Source organism: Podarcis bocagei (assembly GCF_964188305.1).
Source record: "Podarcis bocagei genome assembly, chromosome: 7".
Taxonomy (NCBI): domain Eukaryota; kingdom Metazoa; phylum Chordata; class Lepidosauria; order Squamata; family Lacertidae; genus Podarcis; species Podarcis bocagei.
The window spans coordinates 59,048,576-59,073,024 of NC_138132.1; the positions used below are offsets into that span (position 1 = coordinate 59,048,576).

Genomic DNA, 24,449 nt, shown 5'->3' on the forward strand with positions numbered 1-24,449 from the left:
TCCAATGTTGCACTGATACAGATTCTTCAGTGCAAATATTTAGGGCCAACCATACCAGCTTAACTGCACTGAGGTGTTTAAGTTATAATTATTACTGGCCTCAGGGAATTCAGTGACAAGGAATGTAAATATGGCTATTTCTTCTTCTTGTCAGAAACAAAGAGAAGTATATAAAACTATTTTTTTTTCAATCATATAGGGACAGTATAGGGACAGTGCTTCCCCCCTTCCCCTAGGAGTCTGTACCAAGCTCCTCCAATTTGAGACTTTACAACAGGGGTTAGCAACAGGGGTCAGCAGGGGGCTGGTCCACTGTCCCTCAGACCTTCTGGGGGGGCCAAAATATCTATCATCCATCTATCTATCTATCTATCTATCATCATCATCTATCTATCTATCTATCAATCATCTGATAGTGCATTAGTGGGGCATTTATACTGGACCGTCCATGCATCATTCTGCTTTAATATTTCCTTTTTTCCTGATACGCTTTCTCAATGTTATTACATTATTGTTAACTGGGGGGGGGCACTCTTTTGCAATGCAGTGCAACAAAGGCAGGACAGAAAGTTGTAGGATCTCATCAGGAAGTTTCGGATGTGCATGGATAGAATGAACATTAAATGAAGCAGTATGACTACCCCAAAAGGTTTGCAGGCACGAACAGTATTGAACATAGTTATTCACAAGCTTTTGTGGACTACAGAATCCCACCCCAACTATGTGTATTTACACTTCAGGATCACACTTACAAAGGCTTCATGCCGTAATAAGTCTGTTAATCTTTAAGGTGCCACAGGACTCACTTTTACTGCAAGGAGACTTAACACAGCTACCCTGCTGGAAAATCTTCCTCCAGCTATGAATGATGGTCTAGCAGAGGCTAAACTTGTGACTTACCGGGATGGCAAAAATAGGGAACTGTTACACATCCATCTGTGCTTGCCTTGCTGGGCCAAATTGTACAACTTCCTTTTTTACCTGGGCTTTTGACAACGGAGACACATGTATTTAAGGGTCCACCTTTTTCTTGTAGCTACAGTTTGTTCTGAACTGTTTTTAATGTGGGGTGTTTTTTTTAAGTTGCTGTAACCCGCTCTTGGCCCTTATGGTGAAAGGTGGGTAAGAACTGAAAACAATAGCAACAGCATAGGAATAACTGCCTTCTAGTAGAATCACTCCATCAAGCTGAGTATTGTCTATGATTACTGGCAGCAGCTCTCCAACACTACCTGGAAAAAGTACTTGGAATCTTCTGAATGCAAGGAAGATGCTCTATGCCTAAACTACAGCCTTCCAATGTGGTGCCCTCCAGATGCTGTTGAACCACATCTCCCACCACCATTGGCCATTTTGGCTGAGGTTGACGGGAGTTGGGGGCCCAACCACATGTGGAAAATGCCATGATGGTTATCCCTGCTCCAGATTTTTTTGGATTTCAACTCACGTACAAACATAAGAGCTTGCTGGATCAGGCCAGTGGGTCATCTAGTCCAGCATCCTGTTTTTATCATAGCCAACTTTCTGCGTGCGGAGCAGATGTTCTGCTTCACCCACCGAAATTCCTTAATAGCCCTACTCTGGTTAATAGCCCTACTCTGAACCAAGGGGGCAAGAGGCAGGGGAGGTAAGCAAATTCTAGATAGACCCACCCAGAATAATACACACCAAATTGCTCTCGTTTCCAAGGTTGCTTATTTTGGTTGGCAACTGCAATTTACAGATGCAGCAACACAGCACTCCTCTTGCACAACCCAAATTTTACATATTTATGTTTCCACAGTCTCTCTCTCTCTTTTGCCTTTTCATTTCGTCTTTTTTTTTTTTTTTTGGTGTGGTCCCTTTAGGGTTTTGTTTTATTTTACTTTTAAAGTCTTAAGGAAAAGCCTACGCAACACTATTTAAATGAAGGCTGTGCGCGTAGGTAATGCCATTAATAATGCAGGCTTTGATTTCCGACCAGTCTCTTGTCTAACTTAGATGTTCAAGGAGAAAACTGGGTTTCTGCCACATTGGCAATGATAACAAGAGTTCTGAAGCTTACCAGGACGATAGAATAAGCATATCAACCTTTTCATCAAAATTGCTTCCCATGGGGAAAGCTGTCACTATGACCCTCGCGCAGCTCATCGCAAAGACAGAACGCTGCAGAGACCGATCTTGAACGTTCTTTGGCGTGCTATGAACCAAGCATGCAACTGATGCTCCTGCTGTCATGGACAGGTTTAGGAAGATTTTTTAATCCATTGTATAAAACCAAGGGACTCACAGGGCTGCTGACAGACACCAGCATCCTTGGGCAGCTACCAAGGGCACAAAATCCCAGCATAGCTCAGTGTTGTCACCTGCCCTCCAGCTCACCTACCCATCTCCTGGATTTGGGTATACCAAGTGGAAGGGCAGGGGAAGCTGATGTTTTTACCCTACCACAAAGCCCCATGGTTGAGTTGGAGCACTGTGAAAGCATACCCCCATTGCTACATGTAGCTAGCTACCTGTAACTGCCTTTGGGTACCCACTGCATGAGGGAGGCTGGTGACTCCCAGAACAGAAGAGGTTGATCTGTTAGGGTAAGTGGGGCAGTATCCAGCCTGCCTTCTTCTTCACCGCCAGTCCAGAGGGCCCATCAACTTCCTTGTCCTTACAGAACTCAGCAAGGAGGAAGATGTGACAAAACTAGAATGAGATGGCTCTGCTTGTTGTTGGCTCTGCCTCCACATAGCACTGTAAATGCATGGTGTGAATGTGGCCTGTGACATCTCTTTAAACAGTTATGGGTTTGCCCCAGAGCTGTAGTTTCCTAAGGATTCTGAGAGTTGTTAGGAGGCCCCTAGTCCCCTCACAGAGCTACAGTTCCCTGGGAAGGAGGACTGATTGTAACAAATAAAATAAATAATACACTTAACTGGTTTGGAGCAGAATCTGATGGGAATTTAATTGGGGATAGTTTAATTAAAGATAAACTGATATAAGGTGTCCTGCAAACTAACTGAGGAATTTCTCAGGATGCAAAATTGGCAGGCTTGATTTAAAATTCTAAATTTACATCTTTGCACTTAAGTTAGTATGTGCACGTTCATGTCTCTGGGCCTATGACCCAAGTCTTCCAAGTCTCTAGAGGTGCCACTTTCTCCCACTGATTTATGTGGAACTACTTTGGCTAGATTATATCCTTCACCTCAGGGCCAGAGCCCATTCCTCTAGCACCCCAAGCTGTCTAGACAAAAGGCACCTTTGCTATCAAATGACTGAAACATCAAAAGCAAAGAATAGAATGTGCCCATGCCTCTTGCTTGTCTGAATGAAGGACAGAGAGGTGTGTGAGAGCATATGTAGAAACTACTGTACAAAGGTAAAATTTACATTAGCAGCCCCGCCCATCCTTGCTTCTGGCCCCACCCATCATTGGTACGCGGCCCCCGGAACATTTGCCGGAATGGAATGTGGCCCTTGGTTTTAAAAAAGGTTCCCAACACATATAATGGAAATCCATGAAAGTCCTCCATTAGCAATGTGTCTTCATTTTGTAGAAATTAAAAGCATCATTCAGTCTACATGCATATACACATGTATAGACTGATAGATATGGATTAGATATAGATATAAAACCTTTCTTAGTGCAATGATATGTACTGTGGGTACACTAAGACCTTTTCATTGGCTATGGGACTAGCTGCATTCCAAGATCTGACTTACAGAACAAGAAAAACCTGAACACTTGCAGACCTTAAATATATATATATTATTATTTTTTCCAAAGCAGGATGGAGTGGGAAGGAAAAGTTTCCACGTAAAATGAACAGCTGGTCTCCAGGTCATCTATACGGGAGAGGTGCTGCTCCAGGTTAATTTTCAGCAGCCTTCATGGTTTTTATTATTATTATTATTTGCTTTTAACTCACAGACTAATTGTGGTTCCATAAAATGAAATGAAAAAAAACCCACTGTGAAGGGGAGACTGACTCTCCTCCAAATAAATGACATTTTTCTCTTTTCCTTCCACAGGAGAGGGGGGAAAAGAGTTGACTGGTGTTCATGCTTTGAGGTCTGGATATGATTGAGATGAAACATCTGTTAAAGGGGGGGGGAGAGAATGTGAAGAGAAGCAAAAACTTGCCTCCCCCCACTAAAAATACATCTTTCCCCCCTCCTCCTCAGCAAACTTAAAACATGTGATGAAATTCAACTTTTAAAATATAACCCCGAAGCTACTTGAAAACTATAAAAGTCGCCTCAGAATCTGAGGCAAGTCAGAAATTCCACTGTTCACGCTGGGCTTTTATGAAGAGCAGACTTTAGGAGAGGGTGGGGGGGAAGGCTGTAATCTGTCTAGGTAACAAAGGCCACTTGTTCTGCCTGTGGAGCAAAAACTTTGGGTTTCTGCGGCTATTCCAAGCAGAAGTCGAGCCGAAAGCACACAATAGGCCCCTGGCTGCTCTCGCACTTTCAATCTGGGACAGCAAGCTGACCAAAGCAAGGTCCTCCCCCCATTTTTCTCTCTCTCCCTTCGCTTCCTCCTGCAATTGCTGCTGCCTATGTCTGTGCTTGGGTGTTTGATTTGCCAAGACAATGGGGTTGTTGTGTCTGAAAACATTCGCCCATCCATCTCCCCGCCCCCACCCCGCCCCAAGGGGCTTCCAGAATTTAACAAACTTTATGAAAAGATAGCTTGGAAATTCCATTTCCTCGGGTGATTCTCCCTAACTGGGATACTTGCTTTCGAGCCAGAAGAGAGAAGGGAGGGACTGTTAGTTCTACACACAACACTGGGGGGGGGGGGCGCGGCTTGGCTCAGACATACAGTGCCATTGCCCCTGAACTTTCAAAGAAAAAGCAATGGGTTGTGGGGTCGATAACTGCACCTTTGAGAAGATAGGGCATTCAGAATCAAGGGGCATCCTATTGTGCTCTATGGAGCTGAAAGGCTGTGGAATCAGAACCACGGTTTTTCGACATTTTTCGAGGAAACTTGAAGTTTCTCAGGAGGCTACAAGAGGTTCCACCATGAAAAACATTAGCCATGCCTTCCCAGAAGGACAGCCTGTCTACTGCTGCTTGTCTTTCCATCACAATGCAGAACTACAGGCTTATTGGGTGCATTCCATATCAAAAGATTCAGCAACCCATTTTGGCTTCTCCCAGTTTCTCATTGTTCCTACTTCAAGTTCAGCCCCCATTTCCACATCAGTTTGCGATATACGTATATATATTCTTAAGAAACAATCCTCATCAGCATTTTAGTGCAGATTTCTCTCAATATACGCATCTTTCACAAAGCAATTTCCCCTTAAAATATAAAGCGCATTTGTAAGTCATCATCACTAATTCATGCATTTCAATGTACACTTCACCATAGCATATGCATTACTGGACAAGTTACTTGGCTGGAGAACTGCACTGCAAAAGCTGGGGAAATGTGAATGGGTGGTTGTGTTTGTGTTGTGTTGTTGTTTGGTTGTGTTGCTTCAGAAAGGACGAATTAGGTAGGTTTGCTTTTAAATGTGAACCAAATCGAATTTCTCAGACATCCCTACATTCCAGCGTGCAGTCAGTTTATCCAGGGCAACATGATTAAGATCAACATCCCTGGCCAATATCCATTGTGAACTGTGAGTCTTCCTGGGGATAGCATTCCACAAAAAGGATGCCGCAACAGAGATTGCACTCTCCCCAGTCACCATCCACCTCACTTACTTACTTACTTACTTTCTGCTGTTATCATTCTTACTAATATTGTGTTCAGTCCTTGAGAACCTTCCATATTAAACAATGCAAGATGAAAAGCTCATGAAGTTTTTTTTGGCAAAGCAAGAAGGATCAACCAAGCCAACGTCTGGAGTCCCTGAAGCATTCTATGCTACCACACAACTCTCCATGTGAACTCGAGTTCGGATTTCGCTTACTAAATGAACAGCTAGGAACAGAGGAAACTGCCTTACACTGAGTCAGACCACGGGTGCATCTAAGCACTGTTGACACTGACTGGCAGCTGCTTTCTGTGGTTTCGGGCAGCTGTCTTTTCTCATCCCTACCTGGCAACACCAGGGATTGAACCCAGGAGCTCTGGCACGCAATGCATGTGCTCTACCTCTGAGCTATGGCCCCAACTGACATACTTTCCATTTTTTCATTATTGCTCCCCCTCTTTTCCCCCTGTTCTCTTTCTTTGTAGGGGTTTGAGAGAAGGGGTGGGTGGGTGGATCTTTTGTGGGGATTCTGTGGTCCTCCCAACACCCAGTCGTTTATCAGGGAGTATGGGTGGTAGGTGGCGCTGTGGTCTAAACCACTAAGCCTCTTGGGCTTGCCGATCAGAAGGTTGGTGGTTCGAATCCCCGCGACGGTGTGAGCTGCTGTTGCTCAGTCCCAGTTCCTGCCAACCTAGCAGTTCGAAAGCACGCCCCCAAAAAGTGCAAGAACATAAATAGGTACCACTCTGGCAGGAAGGTAAATGGTGTTTCCTTGCGCTGCTCTGGTTTTGGTGTTCCGTTGTGCCAGAAGCGGCTTAGTCATGCTGGCCAGGCCACATGACCCAGAAAAAACTGTCTGCGGACAAACGCTGGCTCCCTCGGCCTGTAAAGCGAGATGAGCACCGCAACCCCAGAGTCATCTGCAACTGGACTTAACTGTCAGGGGTCCTTTTTTATGGGTGTTTTAGTCCAACAACACTGGTTGAAGCCCCCAATTCTGGCTTAAACTCTGTTGGGATAGCACGATGTTCTGGGAGAAAGGGCAGCAGGAGAGAGAAGGCATCCATAACCAAAACCATAGCAACTTTGTTATAAACCGTTCATAACAAAAATCACACTTTCTTCACCATGACTCAAAAATGGGTACCGTTTTCGACAGCGCAGGCTAGAATTTTGATTCACTTTGCACAATAACAGTTATAAACAAGACCCTTCTAAATGCCACAGGGTGCGCTGGGTGGAGGATCAAGTACTAATCATTACTGGGCAATTAAAAGGAGAAAGGGGATCTTTGTTCCTCAAGCAGAATGAATTAAACCACTGACATTCGCCTTGTTTCCAAAGAGGCTGGGTTCAAAACACTTCACTGTCTTGAGCTCTTGCTGTAGTCACTGTTCACCCGCTGTGGTTGACCTTGAGCAGAGTTAGTCTCTCTCTCTCTCTTGGCTCGACACATTCAGCAATAGGCAGCCTTCTTTACCAATTCAGACAGTTTGTCCAATTGCCCAACAACTGCCTACTCTGACTGGCAGTGGCCCTCCAGGGTCCCAAGCGGAGACGGGTCTTCTCCACCCACTCACTTCCTGATCCTTTCAAGTAAGGATGGCACAGATTGACACAGGGACGTCTCAATTGCTAAGTGTGTGTGTGTGTGTGTGTGTGTGTGTGTGTGTGTGTGTAATACCTATATGCAGCTATATCATTCTATTTCAGAATAAAAACAATAAAAACCCACATAAAAATATTAAAATTGGAAACCATCAACTATCAATTATGGGATGGCCCTGCAGAGGCAATTCCCCTTCCCAAGGAACTCTGAGATTTGTTGCTCTTTGAGGGGAATAGGGAACCCCTTTCAACTCTCAGCACCTTTGGCAAACTACAGTTCCTAGGATTATTTGGAGGAAGGCATGACTGTTTAAAGTGGCATGATAATGCTCCAAATGCATGATGCAGAAGTGGCCTGAGTCACTGTCAGATGGCGGTGAAACACTTTCAGCCTGACATTTTTTGAAGGAGGAGGGGGAAAAAATCCAACAGGCCAAATCATTTTGAAGCGGCAGCTTGGGAGATTTAAATTACCAGTCCTTGTCAAGGGAATGGTTCGAACTCTCTTATACACACAAGGGCATACCTTCCTTGCTACTCCCACCCTGTAGAGCGCATGACAACACAAGACTTTCCTCTCATCTGCTGGTGAACAACCAACCTGCTTCTTACAATTTCCTGGATCGTTATACAACCGCAGGAAGCCGTCTGCTAAGCCCTACCAGTCTCGTGTTTCTTTGGCGATTTTCATCCTGCTAGCCAAGCTAAACAGTTTCAACTTGGCACCAAGCTGTAGCTCCAGCAGCAGCAGCAGTCCACTCCTGGCCAACCCGTTGTTTCATGGTACCTTTCCCATTTGCCAGCTTATCAGTTTCCAGCTCAGGTGGCACTTGGGTCCTTTTGGCACGTATAAAACATCACTTGGGTTTAGGGGAACCTCAGGCCCACATGCCCAACAAAGCAGTCTCTGCTTTTTCATCTGGCTCCCTGCAGTCCCCACCCCCCAATCAATGGCCTCTGGAAATCTGGCTTGAACTCATCTGGCCTCAAGCCCAATCTCTGTGGGCTGCATCAGCCAAGTTTGGGGTTCCACAGGAGGCTGGCAGGTCCAGGATGAAGGGGGATTCCAGCCAGAGGCCAAGGCAACGTGTGAGAAAGAAAGGGAGGGAGGACATTCCACAGAACTTGCTTCCGTGAAGTTGCTCTGTGCGACTTCCAAAAACAGATGCCCGCAGAGGAAAGGTGGCACATACAGCAACATGAGGATATGCATCAGAGGGCACATACGCACAATGCATTATGCATATGTACGGATCTGGGTAAGCCTACGAGAGGCTGCAGGTGAGGGGATGTGACCCTGTTGGAAGCAGGGAAAGGATTTCAGGCTGGTGGTGAGAGCCCAGAAGAGGCGAGGCACAGGGATCTGACCGGCTGCTCAATGAGACAATTTGCTGAAAAGCTGACTTGCCTAGGATGATTTTTATAAGCCCTGCAGAGCTGCTGCTAGTCTGTGTAGATCAGCCTTTCTCAACCTTGGGTCTCCATATGTTGTTGGACTACAACTCCCATCATCCCTGGCCACTGCTCCTGCTAGCTAGGGATGATGGGAGTTGTAGCCCAACAACATCTGAGGACCCAAGGTTGGGAACGGCTGGTGCAGACAGTACTGATCTAGATGGACCAATGGTTCAGTATAAGGCAGCTCCCTCTATCCCTATCTATTAATCGAGAGCACTCCTTTCCCAGGCGTTTCCATTTCTCTCTCGCTTTGTCCCTCTCTCCTGCCTTCCTACTGCTCCCCTTCACAATTGACCTCTGTATCCCATTTCATCCTGTTCCTCTCTGGCTGCTTCCTCCTGGCTTTCTACTCCTGCATCTGGCTATCTCAGGCCATCTTCCCATTTCCCAGGAGATCCCACAGCCACCCATGGATGATGTCACTTCCAGGTGCCAGGAAGGGGTTCCATCTTGGTGCAAGTCTCGGGCTGTTCTCAGGCTACAGGCTGCAGAGACTGGGTCACTGTGCACAGGGGGATTTCAGCATGTATAAGCTGCCACACCAGCTGAAATGTCCTTTGCATTTACAGCTTCCCAGTCTGAGCAGCTGCCAAGAGAGATTTATTTACTTTTGAAGAAGAGCAAGATGGTCAACGTATCCACCAGTGGCCAATATTAATCTCTGGTTTTTATTTATTTTTATTTTTTGCTTAACTTCAGCATGCCCTGTGTGAAAAATTCATTTGTCCCAGATTTAGAGGGACTTGGGAAGCCAATAAATCACAGACAGGCACAGGCTGAAATGGGCAACATTGGTCAACAGTTTCTGCCTGCCTGCCTGCCGCTTGGTAAACAGAAGCGCTCCAGTTGTGTCCTAGCCTCTTGTCAAGCATCAACACTGAGTCAACAACCCGCTCTTGTGGCTTAAGGCTTTTGATGTTTACTTTGTTCTTTCCACAGTTCAAAAGAAAAGCACTAATGCACCAGTCCTCTTACCAAATACTATCTTAATCCAAGAATCCAGAGCCTTTTGCTGTTGACCAGTTAAGTCTGTTAAGAAGAAAAGGATTTGATCAAGCTTTACATAACAACCCAGAAGTCAAATCCAGCTTCTTTTTTGGACCGGATCAGACGGCTCTTTTCATCTTTGCTGCTCAGATGCCTTGTTAATAACAAAGGGGTGAAGGGAGGGGTGGTAATGACACTGACAATGTGGAAACAAAAGCAAGGGATTCAATTATTTCCCTGTTTATTGCTTTGCCTTTTGGTCCCAACTTCGGTACAATCAATGCTATTTTTTTTTAAAATGATATTTATTAAAGTTTCAGAATCAATGCTATGAAGGTTCCCAAAGCTGGGAAGCTGCAAATTCAATCAACTGCTATTTTTTTAGTATGAGTGTATGGGCTTTGGCACAGATCAGTGACATCAGACCAACAAAAGGCTACACGGTACTATTCTACTGACATGTGCCACAGTGCTACCAGGAAAACATCACAGACCATTGGTTCGCAAGAGAAGGAAAGTGAAGAGAAGGAAAGTAATGGACCTGGAGGGCTGTGACTAAAGCTCATCCTTGATACAGGACTAGGCACTAGCTGCAGGAAGCTGAAATCTGAGTCCCAGAAGGAATAGAATAGGCGTTGCTGAATAGAGCGCTGGGACAGATGCACAGGTAGGTCAATCCTCTTTTAAAGCCATCCAAGTTGTTGGCCATCACTACAACTTGTGGCAGCAAACTCCACAATTTAACTATGTGCTGTGTGAAGCACTTCCTTTTGTCTGTCCTGAATCTTCCAACATTCAGCTTCATTGAAAGCCCATAAGTTCCAGCGTTATGAGAGAGTAGGGGGGAACTTTCCTCTTTTCCAGTTCCTCCACAACCCTGCACAGTTTTATACCCCTCCATCACCTCTTCTCCAAACAAAAAAGACCCAAATGTTGTAACCTCCCACCAGCCATAACCACATAAGAAGATCCTGCTGGATCAGGCCAATGACCCATCTAGTTCAGCATCTTGTTCTCCCAGCAGCCAACCAGTTGCCTATGGAAGCCTGCAAGCACAACCTGAGCTCAAGAGACCCTCTCCTTCTGTGGCTTCCATCAACTGGTATTCAGAAGCATTTCTGCCTCCAACAGTGCAGGTAGAGCTAGCCTTATCTTCCGTGAATTTGTCTAATTCTCTTCAAATGCCATCCAAGTTGGTAACCCTTACCTCTTGTGGGAGTGATGCTGGTAGATTATTCCTTGCTGGAATAACTGTGGGTGGGCTTGTGGAACATCAAAGCACTACTTCATAGAGGAACCAATTCAAACAGAAAGAACAAGGAAGCCACAAGAAAGGAACCATCTACTTGCCTTGCAACTGCAAGGGAATCCAGCGAGGGAAAACACTTCTCTGCATGAAAAGGCCACAGCTTTCAACAATGTCCATCAGACTTCTTGTACATAAGCAATACCAAGAAAAGGTGTTCCATTCCCTACAGAGAAGATTGCTGGCAACCTAGTTTGATGATATCGGGTGTTGCGTATTACGTTAGACTTAAGGGGCCTTTTTCACTGCGCCTTCTATAATGCCACCGCCCAAGGCCATACAGTGATTTAGATATTCAAGGCTGGTGTTTCATACCATAAAGGTGCATGGAAATTTGCACCGCAGTGTTGTTCCACATACCCCTTTTAACAGGCTTCTTTCTGCTTGTAATCACCCCTCAGGTGCTGAGTGCTGACAGCTTTTTAGCCCAAACGTTCGGGAGAAGCTTTAGGATTGCAGGAAGTGCAAAAAAACCCCCAACACATTTTAAAAACCAAAGAAAAGAAAGAAAGAAAGAAAGAAAGAAAGAAAGAAAGAAGAAAGAAAGAAAGAAAGAAAGAAAGAAAGAAAGAAAGAAAGAAAGAAAGAAAGCCTGCCAAAAAATGTGTCAAACCATCTGCATGCTCAACCACCACGAAAGGTACACTGGGATGTTTCTCTTTAGGGTGTGGTTTTTTGTTTTTGTTTTTTGTTTGTTTGTTTTACAAAATACGGGAGAAAATAGAAAAATTCCCTGATAGGATAAAATGACTGCAGGAACCTTGACCTGGAAAAATCCTTCTGAGGAAGATACTCAGCAACATTTTTGTTGTTGTTACATTTTGTTCTTACTGTTGATTATAGACACATCTGCACCATATATTTAAAGCACTATGATACCATTTTAATAGTCATGGCATCCCTCCAAAGGACCCTGGGAACTGTAGTCTGCTAAGGTTGCTGAGAGTTGGTAGGACACTCTTATTCTCCTCACAGAGCTCCAGTTTCCAGAGTTCCCTGACAAAAGGGACTGGCTGTTAAATTAAGGTTACCAGATTTTTTTCAACGAATCCAGGGACACTTTTCAACTTGGATGGATACAAAATGGATTTTGTATGGGGACTGGTTTGTAAATCCGGGGACTGTCCCTGGGAAACGGGGACGTCTGGCAACCTTATATCACTCTTAGGGCTGTTGCTCTGAGAGGCAAATTGGGGCCTCCTAGCAACTCTCAATGCCCTTAATAGACTACAGCTCCCAGAATTCTTTGGGAGAAGCCACGACCATTAAAGTTTTATAATAGTGCGTTAGACTTATGGTAGCGGATGTGACCTACATCTTTGATCAGACATATACCAGTGGTTCTTACAAGAAGCAAAAACTCCAGGCCTCAGACTCTTGAAGGGACTCTGTGCAATTAAGGCCACACAAACCTTTCACTGGCTGACCAAGGAAACTTCAGGAGGATGTTTTGTTTACCCACCTGCCTTTACAGATACATGCCTATACACACATCTCTTGAACATGCACAGAACAAGTCTCCTTTGCTTTTTCTTAAAATGTAATCATAGTAATTTATATATTTAAAAAAGGTACCTTCCAGGTGAAAGTGTTCATTTTCAATTGCCTCCCTGTAAACTTCACCAGCTGCATCCTGTAAAAAAAGTAAATAAAACAACAAAGGGGAGCTATTAGCAGGTGTACGAATATGCAAGACGGCTATTCTTTTAAGTTGCACAACAATTTTTCTAGATTACATTAATCTGGAAATATGTGCCAAAATTGCATCTGAGCAGTTGGAGCACACATCCAGCTCAGTACAATTCTGGAAACTGCTCTGCAGTTCACCAACTGGTCCTGAGTCAAGTCAAAACTGCACCATACATTTAAAGCACATGGCTTCCCACCAGACAATCCTGGGAACTGTAGTTTGTTAAGGGTGCTGGGAATTGTAGTTCTGTGAGAAGTAAACTACAGTTCCTAGGATCCTTTGGAGGGGGTAGCAGGATGCTTCAAATATGCTTTAGATGTATGGAACAGATGTGACCCCAGATAATGCATGTTACCCATAAACACCAGGTGTCAACCATGTCATTCCAGGCCCTTGACTGACTTGCATAGATGTCATCCTAAAGGCCTATAACAAACATGGCATCTTTTGTGCAACTGTTATTATTAATAACAATAATAATTTCATTTATGAATCACTTTCAATAAGGCACCCCAAAGCAATTTACAATAAAAACATATATAAAACAGCTCCATGTATAATAACAGTTTTTAAAAATGCATTTATAAAACCAAACACATGGTTTAAAATGACAACGCCACACACACAAGGTTGTGGAATTCCCTCTCCAAAGCCAAGCATTCTAGCACATGGAGAGGCAAAATAAGGCCCGGGGGTCGGATCTGGCCCAATCCTGGGAAGATTTATTGTTAAACCACACTTATCAAACTGCACTTCCCATGATTTGGGGAAAGCAATTAACTGTTTAAAGTGGTAAGATACAGCTTTAAATGCATAGTGCAGATGTGGTCTCATTACTTCACACTCTGAATTTCTACGAACACACCCAGCATGAAGAACCATGCTAATTAAAACCACTGTTTATAGTATACTATTATAAGACTCCATTCAAAATAGTAATAATAATGCAAACAGCCCATCTGCACTTCTCCATACAACTAATATGCCAATATAAGTATTATGTTTTTAACCATCACATGGTTTTATGTACTTTTTTAAAAAACAAAACCACAGAGCTCTTACTTATCACTTTTTGCATTGCTTTAAGTTCACGTAGGTAGCAAGCTCATAATTATTGACAATTCAGACTTTTCGTATTTATTTATTTCCACCCTCCACCCCCCATCCTCAGATGCTTTTTTATAACCACAACTTCCAAGCAGTGGTTTGACTGACTTTGCAAGAGCAGCAATGCATGTATATTAGTGGCCCACTAACTGAATACCCTCCCCCCTAAAAAGACCGTGGCAGCCTTTGTAAATTTCAGTGACACAGCTAGACAGCTAGAAGTCATCAGCTGTCAATTAAATTTGCTTCTTCATGCCAGTCTGATTATGGCATGCATTATCTCTGATAGACAGACATTTATTTAATAGGGCTGTGTGGGCAGCCAGACAATATATGCTACTATTATGCTAAGAACCATAAGGAGGAAATGTTTATTTATTAATGGAGGAGGAAGCTGCACGGGCCCATATGCTGCCATTGATAAATTAACCCGGCACCCTCTTTATGAAGATGCACCAAGGCCCAGATCCAGAGGGAAACAAGTTGCACTAAGGTTCCATCAAAACTAATGGGGCTTAAGCTGCAGTGATATTCGCCTGGGAATGATAAGCCCCTGTGAACTCGCTGATTTACTTCCAAATAGACATGTATTAGGTTACACTGCCAAACTTAAATTTCCCTGAATCAGGGCCCCTAGGCAACACTAGGAAGCTGCCACCCACAACACTATTCTGCAACATTCTGAAATAAACAACAAAGTAATTTCTGTACAACCCACCTGTCCTCAGCCTTTTAAAAAGAAGACTATATTATGATTATTACCCTTGATTTATTAATTGCCAACTAAACCACCGTCTCAATGTGATTTTTCACATAAGATAATCAAAAACAGGAATCAGGGCCCTCTCTCCACTGATCTGGGAGGGCGGAAGGGACCGAGAGGATTGGGGCAGGCTTCCAGGTCGCCCCACCTCTTTAAAGCAAGCTAGCAGAAGAGGGGGAGCAGTAAGAGGGCAAGAGAGAGATGTTCTGCCTACATACCCCGGATGCAGCCAGAAGCAAACAGTGCTGGCATTGATCAAAGAGCCCTAGTGGAATGGAGCCAGAGCTGAAATGCTAGTGGCAAGAGGCCTGGCCAAGGAATGGAAGGCAGGCCAGCGAGACTGGAGGGGAGTCCAAAACAACTGGGTAGTACAGGTACCTGCCTGGAAGGACTCACACCTGGAGAGTCACACAGAGAAGGTCAATATTTGGCTATTGCCCAAGTGAAGACTAGTAGCATTTGCAGATTTGCCAGACCAGGAGTGGGGTGGGGAAACAGATGAAGTGGAGACTGGGTGGGTAGAGCAACAGTAGAACTTGAGAGGATAACACAACTCCTTATCCAGGCTTCTCTTGGCAGCATTAAGTGACTGGCCACAATGTGCAGCACACGTTAGTTCTAATCTTGGTCAGACCCGGCAGGTGCGATCTATTCTCACATCATACTGTTGGTAGGCTGCAAGGATATATCCTGTTCCCTTTGCCCCTCTAAGGGGACAAACCCTTTGCAAATGCTGTTTAGCCCTGGTTCCCCCCTCCCTTGCAACGAAACACAGGTGTGCAACCTCCATGGAGCAGGATAACGTTGCTCCATAAATCTGTCAGCAGAGGGTGCTGGTTGAACAGATGGCTTTGCATTCCACAGGCAGCAATATCCGCCCTCCCTTTCTCCCACTCCTGGAGTTCCTGTCCCCAATCTGCAAGCCCAGGTATGTCAACACCCTCCTTTCCAGAGCAGCTCAGGATTTCAATGGGACAGGAAGCTGCACAGGGAGTGGGGGGGGGGCGAGTAGAGAAGGAGGGAATATAACCCCCCTCCACACACAAAAATCTTGACATCATCAGCTTGTTCGACCCATCCAGACCAAGAGTGATCCCAGCATGAAATAGGAACATCAATAACTTGAAAAGACATAGAGTATTTCCCCCCTCTCCTACCCCTCCCCTCCTACGTTCAGAAATATGCAAGGCAGCTGCCCTGAGCCGGTGGGAGAGAAAGCTGAGACGAAAAGGATGGAGAAGACAAAAGCTATACTGGCACATAAGCTTGAAAGAAGCTAAACAGCCACGCTTGAATTCCAGATTTCACTACTATGGTGTTTTGTTTTGTTTTTTTACAGACAAGACACCATTGAGGAAGGGCCACAGCTCAGGGCCAGAGTATCAGCTTTGCATGCAGAAAGTCCCAGGTTTAATCCCTGGCATCCCCAGGGTAGGGCTGGGAAAGACATCTGGTCTGAAGCTTTGGAGAGCCACTGGCCCACATGTCCCGCTGACATGTTCTCTGAATATCAGCTGGGAGGGGCAGTAGATGGGGGGCAGGATTATACTTCTTACCACCTCCCACACTTGTGACCTACCTCTTCCTTCTCCTCCACTGCCCACCCCCCGCCCCCTTCAGTGTGCCGGGGCTTCCCTGGACTGCCTTAGGTGGTGGTGGGGTGGCAGCAGGGGGTGAAGGAGGAGATGGGGGGCAGTGGAGGCGCAGCCTTACCTGTTTTGCCCTGACTGCCTCGAAACACCTGCCACAAATGTTTGAAGCCCTCTTTTATAACTTCTAAATGTGAAAGTTGCAGCAATGGGTCTGGGTCAATGTCTGATCAGGGTACCATGAGTTTCACGGAAGGCAAGTGGGATAGAAACTACGTAAATAATTGCATAGTAAGCTACCTTGTACCTAGATAGTCCGCTTAGCTCAGTATTGTTTACACCAACTCCCAGCATCTCTCCAGCATTTCTGACAGGGTTTTCTCTCAACTCTAACTGGAGACCCCAGGGCATTCTGGGACATTTTTCATGCAAAGCAGATGCTCTACCCATTAGCTACAGCCCTTGGGTGGAATGAATCATTCCACCAGGAGATATTGAAAGGAGATCACAGGTTTTTTGACAAGTTGTGAACCCCCTTTTTCTAGTTACAACAAGCGTGCATTACTGGGACAAATGTTACAGCAGAGCTGAGCCAGAGGCAACAATCTGAGACGAGACAGGGATGGTGTCAGACAATTAGTGCCAGGAATCAAGGGCAAAGGGCAAAGCAAGATGCAGGATCCGGGAGCAAGCTTACAAGTCTAGACCAAAAGATATGGAAGGGATGAGGAATCTAGTACCTTCCAGATATTGCCAGACTATAACTCCCAGCATCCTCAACAAAGTGGCCATGCCAATGTTCTCTGGAAAGCCACAGGTTCCTCAATGCCCAGGAAAACTTAAGTGAACCAGGAAGCTCTTTCATAATTCTTCCTGCCCTGAAAGATCCAATGGCCAGCCTGGACGGGTGGGGTCAGAAAAGAGTTTGAAGGGCAATGCCTCAACCTGAAATCCAGTGACTTACAATGAAGGGCAGCTGCACACAGATCCAAAGGCTATCACGTGGGTCCCTTGTCGGGCCCAGGCATTCCCAGGCAGGTGCTCCAGTGCCAAGGGTTGCTACTGATATTTCCCTATTCCCCATCTTTACACAAATAATTAAATCTGGATCACCTAAAGCTGGCCACCTTTCTGGGAAATTATGATGTGTCCCAGAGACACTACATAAGAACAAAAGAAGAGCCTGCTGGATCATGCCAATGGCTCCTCTGGTCCAGCATCCTGTTCTCACAATGGCCAACCAGGCACTTCAATTTAAAGCAGGACCTGAGCAAAAGAGCACTCTCCCCTCCTGCAATTTCTAGCAAATGGTATTAAGAAGCATTACTGCCTCTGACTGTGGAGGCCGAACATACAGCAAGCATTGTGGCTCTAGTAGCCGTTGATAGCCCTCTCTTCCATGATTTTGCCCAGTCCTCTTCTAAAGCCATCCAAGTTGGCAGCCATCATTGCCTCCTGTGAAAGTGAGTTCCAGGGTTTAACTATGCCCTGAATGAGTAAGTACTTTCTTTTATCTGTCCTGAATCTTCCAGCATTCAGCTTCACCAGAGTAACTGTGTGGAAATTAAAATGGCAGCTGTCCAATGCCAGTCAGAGGAGAAAAGCCAATGGAAATGTCTGCCAAGACAGACCATGGCTACCAGGAGGAGGAGGAGAAGAAGACCAACAGTGAAATTCCAGCATGATGGCCCACTGGAGGGACACAGAGGGCTCCAGCAGACTTGGAGGCAGCCCTGGTCAAGATGTTCAGTTGGGTTAAAACTTCCATGTATGAATGCCTAAACAACATAGAGTGTGCTATAGAAGCTCTCTTGTTTGAAACGACCCATTTCAGCTGGCCCCCTTCAAAATTAAGGAACTCTTATTTCTGCTAGAGCATTCCTGGAGCAACTGCATTGTGTCAGGCTTCCGCTTAAAAGATTCTCCAAAGTTCTTTCAAGCCAGCAATTCAGCACACACACACACACACACACACACACACACAGAGAGAGCGCTTTTCAATACAAGGACTGGTCTGCTATCTGCATTTTCTTAAAAGGAACCACATTAAAACACAAAAAAGTTTAGCCGATCCCAACTCCCCACCCTCAGACTTTGAAACCAAGACTTCCTACTAGAGAATTTAATATCTTTGCTCCTGCTCTCCACCCCGGTTCCCCCTCCACCAGCAGCCCTGTTTTCTGCATCTCTGCTCTCTTAAAAGCTAACAGATGTTAATGCCATGAAGTTTCAAAGAAGAAGGGGAGGGGGGAAACCATGCCCACATAACTCATTACAACTAATATATTCCAAGAATTTATGTAGTTCAGGGAACATGTGAGGTACTGGGGTGGAGAGCGGGGAGAAAGGCCAAATGTTTGCACAGAATATAACCCCTGTAAGTAAATAGATGCATATGCTTTACCCTTACCATCAGGGTGGGGAACCAGTGGCCCTCCATATATTGTTGGAGTCTGGCTACTTTCACACCATCCATCAGGGCCAGCACCTGAGCAGTACCACAAAAGGCTCCCCCCCTCCGTCAGGGAAGAATGGGTGAGAAAAGTCTTATATTGGGAACAAGGGAGGGAGGGAGACCAGCAATGCCTCCTATTCGCCAAGAGGCTGCTGCAGAGGTGACATTGAGTGGGGGCTGCCGAGGAGGCGGCAGATCCAGTCTCCAAGGAGCACACCACAGTTGCTGCCACCACCATGGAAGCAGAAGAGGGTGAGGCTGGATTCACTGGAGGCTGGATCTGCTGCCCCTGTGGACCTTCCCACTTCACCTTGCCCACCTTGTGCCCGCCCTGCCATCCATGTAAAGCTCTGCACCACACACACATACACACACAATGCTACCACTCATATTCCAAGTTATTTAACCTGTAATTAAAACTATTGCACTCGGGTTCCATACTTGCGATCCGCTGACAAAGACTCAAATTGCCTGAGAGTTGACAAAATCCTCACTGACTAACAGTGGTTAAAGACTGTTGAGAAGAAAGTAATCTGTGTTAAGATAGGTTAAGTATGTGCCTCACACAACGCAGTTCTCAAAATCTCTCTCTTCACCCCCTCAGTAATTTAATTACGCCATTTAAAGGTTCATTTTTGTTCTGTTACTTAACTGGGAGTAAGCCACACTGAACACAATGGGACTCACTTCTGAGTAAATGCACAAAGGATTGCATATCAAAAGGTGCATTCCGACACAGAGAGCCACTTTATATTGAGTCAGACCATTAGCCTATCTAACACAGCACTGTGTACACTGGCTGGCAGTCACTCTCCAGCATTTCAGGCAAAACAATTCTCCCAGATGCCAGGGATTGAACCTGCAGCCTCCTGAATGCAAGGCTGATACTCTGTCACTATGTCATGACACTTCCTACTGTTGGAGTCAATGGCCTGCAATACTCACTCCAACTCTGTGAATTGTTCTTGTAGAGAGTTTTGAGGCACTTGGAAGAACGGTTCTTGCCACTTCTGAGCATCTCCCAGCCCTGGTCCAATCCACTTTTTTAAGACCTCTGCATGTGGCCAAAGAAGACAGGAAATGTCAGGATGACTGCAGCCCCAAACAAAGGCCAACAACAGATAAAACTTGTGGGGCTGCTAACCCTAGTAAAAAAAAAAAAAATAGAACTACAGTAAGACTTGTAGAGAATGCTGGTGCTTTTTAAAAATGGACAGCAGCAGTCTGCTTTTCTGTTTGGTCCAAAACCAGTCCCAGAAATCACCAAGAGCTGCTGACAGGGCTTTAGGGGGTAGGGAGAAGAAAAATAAAGATTACATCAGTTTCCCAGTGGGGGGTATCAAACTGCATGGCCGGGCAGAACTTTCATCCTTTTCTTCCTGTTCAGACGCTGGCCAATCTGCCCTTGAAATCGGTGGGAGGCTTGCCTGTGCGAGGTCTACAAGATCAAGACATCTCTGATCACAGAGTTTGAAACAGTAGGGTTCTGCATCTCACACCACCTCGATCAGCAGCATCCTTCAGACTTGGCGCCTGTCCTATATTTGTACAGATATAAAAGACCCAAATAAAAGTGTTGGGCGAGGCAGGAAAGAGAGAAAACTAATTACAGCCCAAGCTCTGCCCCACTGATGCCTCTCCACAATCACAAAGCATCCATCTTAGCCATTAAGGCCATAGCAGGAAGAGTGGTGGTCAAAGGAACACGTGGGCAAAAGGCATCTAAAGGCTATTCCATATAAACTGTCTATCAACGGATCTTAATATCTCACCAACTCGTAGCAGCTGAACCAACCCTCTTTCTCTCTGCCCAATCCACAAATACTCCTGCTTAAAGTTGAGGAGGCAGAACAAGCTTCCTGGGTTGAAATTTGAGACATCAAAATGCATTCGGTGCTTTCTTTTTTCCTTATTTTTTACAAGAAATGTCACAGAAATTTCAGAGTATCTAATAAGAGACCAGGTCAACAACAACTACCAAGTCTATAAGTAAAGTTCATCTAGGCGGTAACAGGGCCACTTCTCCACTCTTGTTGATGACTGTTTCATCTGTCGTTTTGAGTGAAGAATGACACAGGAGCATCAAAAAGCTGGAATAATCTCATACTACATCACCACCACGAACCACTGCTTGGAAACTTATGGTCCGATTATGGAAATATGGTGCGTTATTTGATACATTAGGTATGAGTTAGGAAAATTTGTGGCCAATCAGATACTTAACTCTCATCAGCCCCAGTCAGCATGGTCAATGGTGTGGTAGATAAAGGGAGTTGTGGTCCAGCAACATCAAAGAGGCTACAAAGTTCCACATCCTGGCTTTAGATCAATGTTCCCCAAAGTGTGGTGATAAGCACACCCCTTTCTGGATTTTCTTCCCTTTGATGAGTTTGCTCCTTGCCTAAGAGGGAAGCATTATCTTGACATAGGACGCTCCATATATTCCTGTGTATTTTTAATTTTGTTGTCAATATTTGTTTTAATATTGAATTTTAAAATGTGACATCAGGACATCTCATGTGACATCAGGACATCCATTTTCATAAAAGGTTGACATCAAGTACCATAACATTTCTGAATGTGGAATATAATCCTTTCAGAAATAGCATTTTGCTATTTAGTGCTTGAACTTTATTTTTATTTTTAATTAAGGATTCTCTTAAGTTTACAAAAGTACATGCATTCTCTCTTTTCTCAAGTTGCAAAGGCTTTTTTTTAAAGTGCTTGTTCTTTGAGTGGATAATTTATTGCTTGTTTTTTGAGTGGGGCTCACTTTGGAAGTAATCCTGTGACTGGAAACTGTCAACCAGTTGCAATCACAATTATAAACAGGGAAACTGTTATGCGACGATATATATTCATTACATCAACCATCCAGCAAGTATCCATACCGAGTTCTCCTGTTCTTTTTGGTGAATTTGTGTGCATGTCTCAAAGGGCTTCAAGCTTTAGCTGGTTGAACAGATTAATCAACTAAAGCTACAGTTGATTAATTGGTGGATACCAGTTTTTATCAGTGAGGCAGTGAGTTGAGGACATGCTTGTCTCTCTATTTTGCTTTTCTAGCTCCCCCCCCCCTTGTAATTATACATAGGGGCCACGCTACGAAAAAGCACCCATTCCTTCTACCAAAGAACAGCCACTTTTATTTTATATTCAGTTCCAAGCCAGGATAGATTTCTTTCAGTACCTCCTCAAAAAGCTCTAAAAATCAGGTCAGGCCACGTCCGTGCATATTTTATTCAAATTCAATTGATCGGTTAACAAACTGACTAAAAATCCTTTAATTATAAAGTGTCACTTTTGTTGAGGAATGTACATCAGAAACTCAACTCTCCTCAGAATAGCTGAAGATGCAGTGTTGTTTCTCAGAACTGAGGATGAGACGAATAATAAAGAAAGGACTCCTTCAGGCGATTTAAAATCTTTCAAGCACCACAACACATGGTCCTTGCTCTCATCTCTGTTTGCATCATTGACGCCTTTTCAGCATTGGGGGGGGGGGAGGGGTAGGAGGAACCAATGGGCCAGCTCAGGTAGTTTACATAAGGCTTGCTTTTCAAATTTGCTGGGTTTCGTATATAAGGAGCCACCCCCCTACCTTTCAGACAGCAATGGCCTAAAGCAGGCATAGGCAACCTCGGCGCTCCAGATGTTTTGGGACTACAATTCCCATCATCCCTGACCACTGGTCCTGTTAGCTAGGGATCATGGGAGTTGTAGTCCCAAAAACATCTGGAGCGCCGAGGTTGCCTATGCCTGGCCTAAAGCATCTAGAGGTCCACCTGATTGGGGAAGGATGGTCTATGCTGACAGACAATGGTGCTCCAGGGTTTCAGAGAGGAATATTCCTAAGCCTAGTTGGGAGATGCTGGGAATGGAACATGGGACCCTTTGCATGTGAAGCAAATGCCCTGCCACTGAGCTATGGGCATTGCTACGTAGCCAATGCTCTGGATGGCGGCAGCACAGCAAAAAGCCAAAAGATAATGAGGATGCTAAGCATGGAAAGAGGCTGGTGCACTGGAGGCAGGAGGACAAGAAGAGAAGCAACTGGAGGAGCCAAACAGGTATATCCAATGAGATTCTTCCACTTAGGATAGCACAGAAGAAGACAATGGGAGGAAAGTTTTAGGGGCCGCAGTGCAAATTTCATGAAGTTTAAGAAACGCTGTTCCTACTCATCGCTTCCCTAAATGCGAGCCAGCGCCAACAACACTTCCCGACATCAAAGTGGCGACATTTAACTTCACTTGAAAAGTCTTCACGTTCCTGAACAAACACAACATTAAGAGCCCCGCCCTTAAAGGAAGATGAAAGGAGCCAATCTCCTCTTTAAATTATCAAGGAAGTCGGCGCCTTGACTCCCTTTTTCATTGGGAAGTTGGGGAAAGGGGGGGTAGGGCCTGACTTCAATCAGTTTGTATAAACCAGCTTTTGTTTTTCCTTTTACCCAAATGACTTCGCTCTTAAGGATTTATTGTAACTGGATTGCTTTGCTGCCCAGCAGGGAGCTGTAGCGCTAAGCAAAGCTGAGCAACACAGTAGGGTTTTCCCCCCTCTTCTTCGTCTTCTTCTCCTGCCGCTGATTGAATTTCTACACTCTCAGCTCTTCGGAAATGTTTGCTCTCGTATGAGCTGTCAGAGGGAAATTGTGAGCAGTTGATTTTCTCTCAGCTAAAGCTAAGCAGGGGGTTCTATATGCAGCCAGCAATGTGGAGAATTGAGGAGGGGCTTGGAGGGGGGCAGGAGAAGGGGAGAGGATCAATCAAGTTGCTGAAAGGAGGGGGGAGGGGGGAGGACAGCCACAAGAGTAAAACAAAATAAGTAGGGCGCAAAGTGGAAAGAAAGGAAAACTAATTTCCTTGGATATGAAACCTGGAAAGGATCAACCAGAATTGGAAGATGGGTGCGATCAATGCTTAGAACAGCTTTTGCCAACCTGGCAACATCCATAAGGACTTAATATAAGGCAGCTATCTGAGTTAGACCACTGGTCTATCTATCTCAGTATTGTCTATACCAACTGGCAACAGCTCTCCCGGGTTTTAAGCAGGGAACTCTCCCAGCTCTACCTAGAGAGGCTAGGGATTGAACATGGTACCTTCTGCATGCAAGGTAGATGGCTCTACACCTGAGCTACAGCCCTTGCAGATCATGATGAGAAGCCAATGTGGTACCCTCCTGATGCTGTTGGACTAAAACGCCTTCCATCCCTTTCCATTGTGCTGCCCTGGCCAAGGATGACAGGGATTGGAGTCCAACAACATCTGGAAGATGCTATGTTGATTACCCCTGGCTCCATATTTTTTAGAATGCAGTTCCCATAAAATGTAAGAAGAGCCTTTCTGGACCAGGCCAATGGCCCAGCTAGTGCAGGATCCTGTTCTCATAGTGGCCAACCAGATGCCCCAAGGAAGCTGGCTGGGGCCAATAGGAATTGTAGTCCGAAACTTCTGCAAGGCACCTGGTGTGTAAAGGCCGACTCTGAACAACTATGCAGTGCTGGCTTTTAAGGTGGACTTCTGGGCACAGCACTTTCGGTGGGGGATCCTGACCTGGAACAGGCTGAGAATTCTTAGGTTGCAAATATGGAAATGACAACCATGTTAGGCTGGCGGGGCCTCTGCTAGTCTTGGAGCCTTAACAAATGTCCAACCTTCCCATCCTCTAGAGTGGTTATGTGTCCTATTTTACAAAGAACAGCCCTCTCTTTGAAGGCACTATTCAAAGGGCTGTCAGGTCCTGTGTAAACTGTAGCAATGATTTCTAAATTTGCATTTGTACATATAAATTAGC

General features: G+C 45.1%; 1 protein-coding gene across 3 annotated transcripts in view; it reads right to left on the reverse strand.

Annotated features, from left to right (window-relative positions):
• NKD1 (NKD inhibitor of WNT signaling pathway 1) overlaps positions 1-24,449 on the reverse strand; it is a 131,770-nt gene that overhangs the window by 42,205 nt on the left and 65,116 nt on the right. For all 3 annotated transcript variants that reach the window (XM_081201229.1, XM_081201227.1, XM_081201228.1), the window contains one exon: positions 12,622-12,679. In XM_081201229.1, the coding sequence (XP_081057355.1) occupies positions 12,622-12,679 (58 nt within the window). The remainder of the gene's footprint in view (positions 1-12,621; positions 12,680-24,449) is intronic.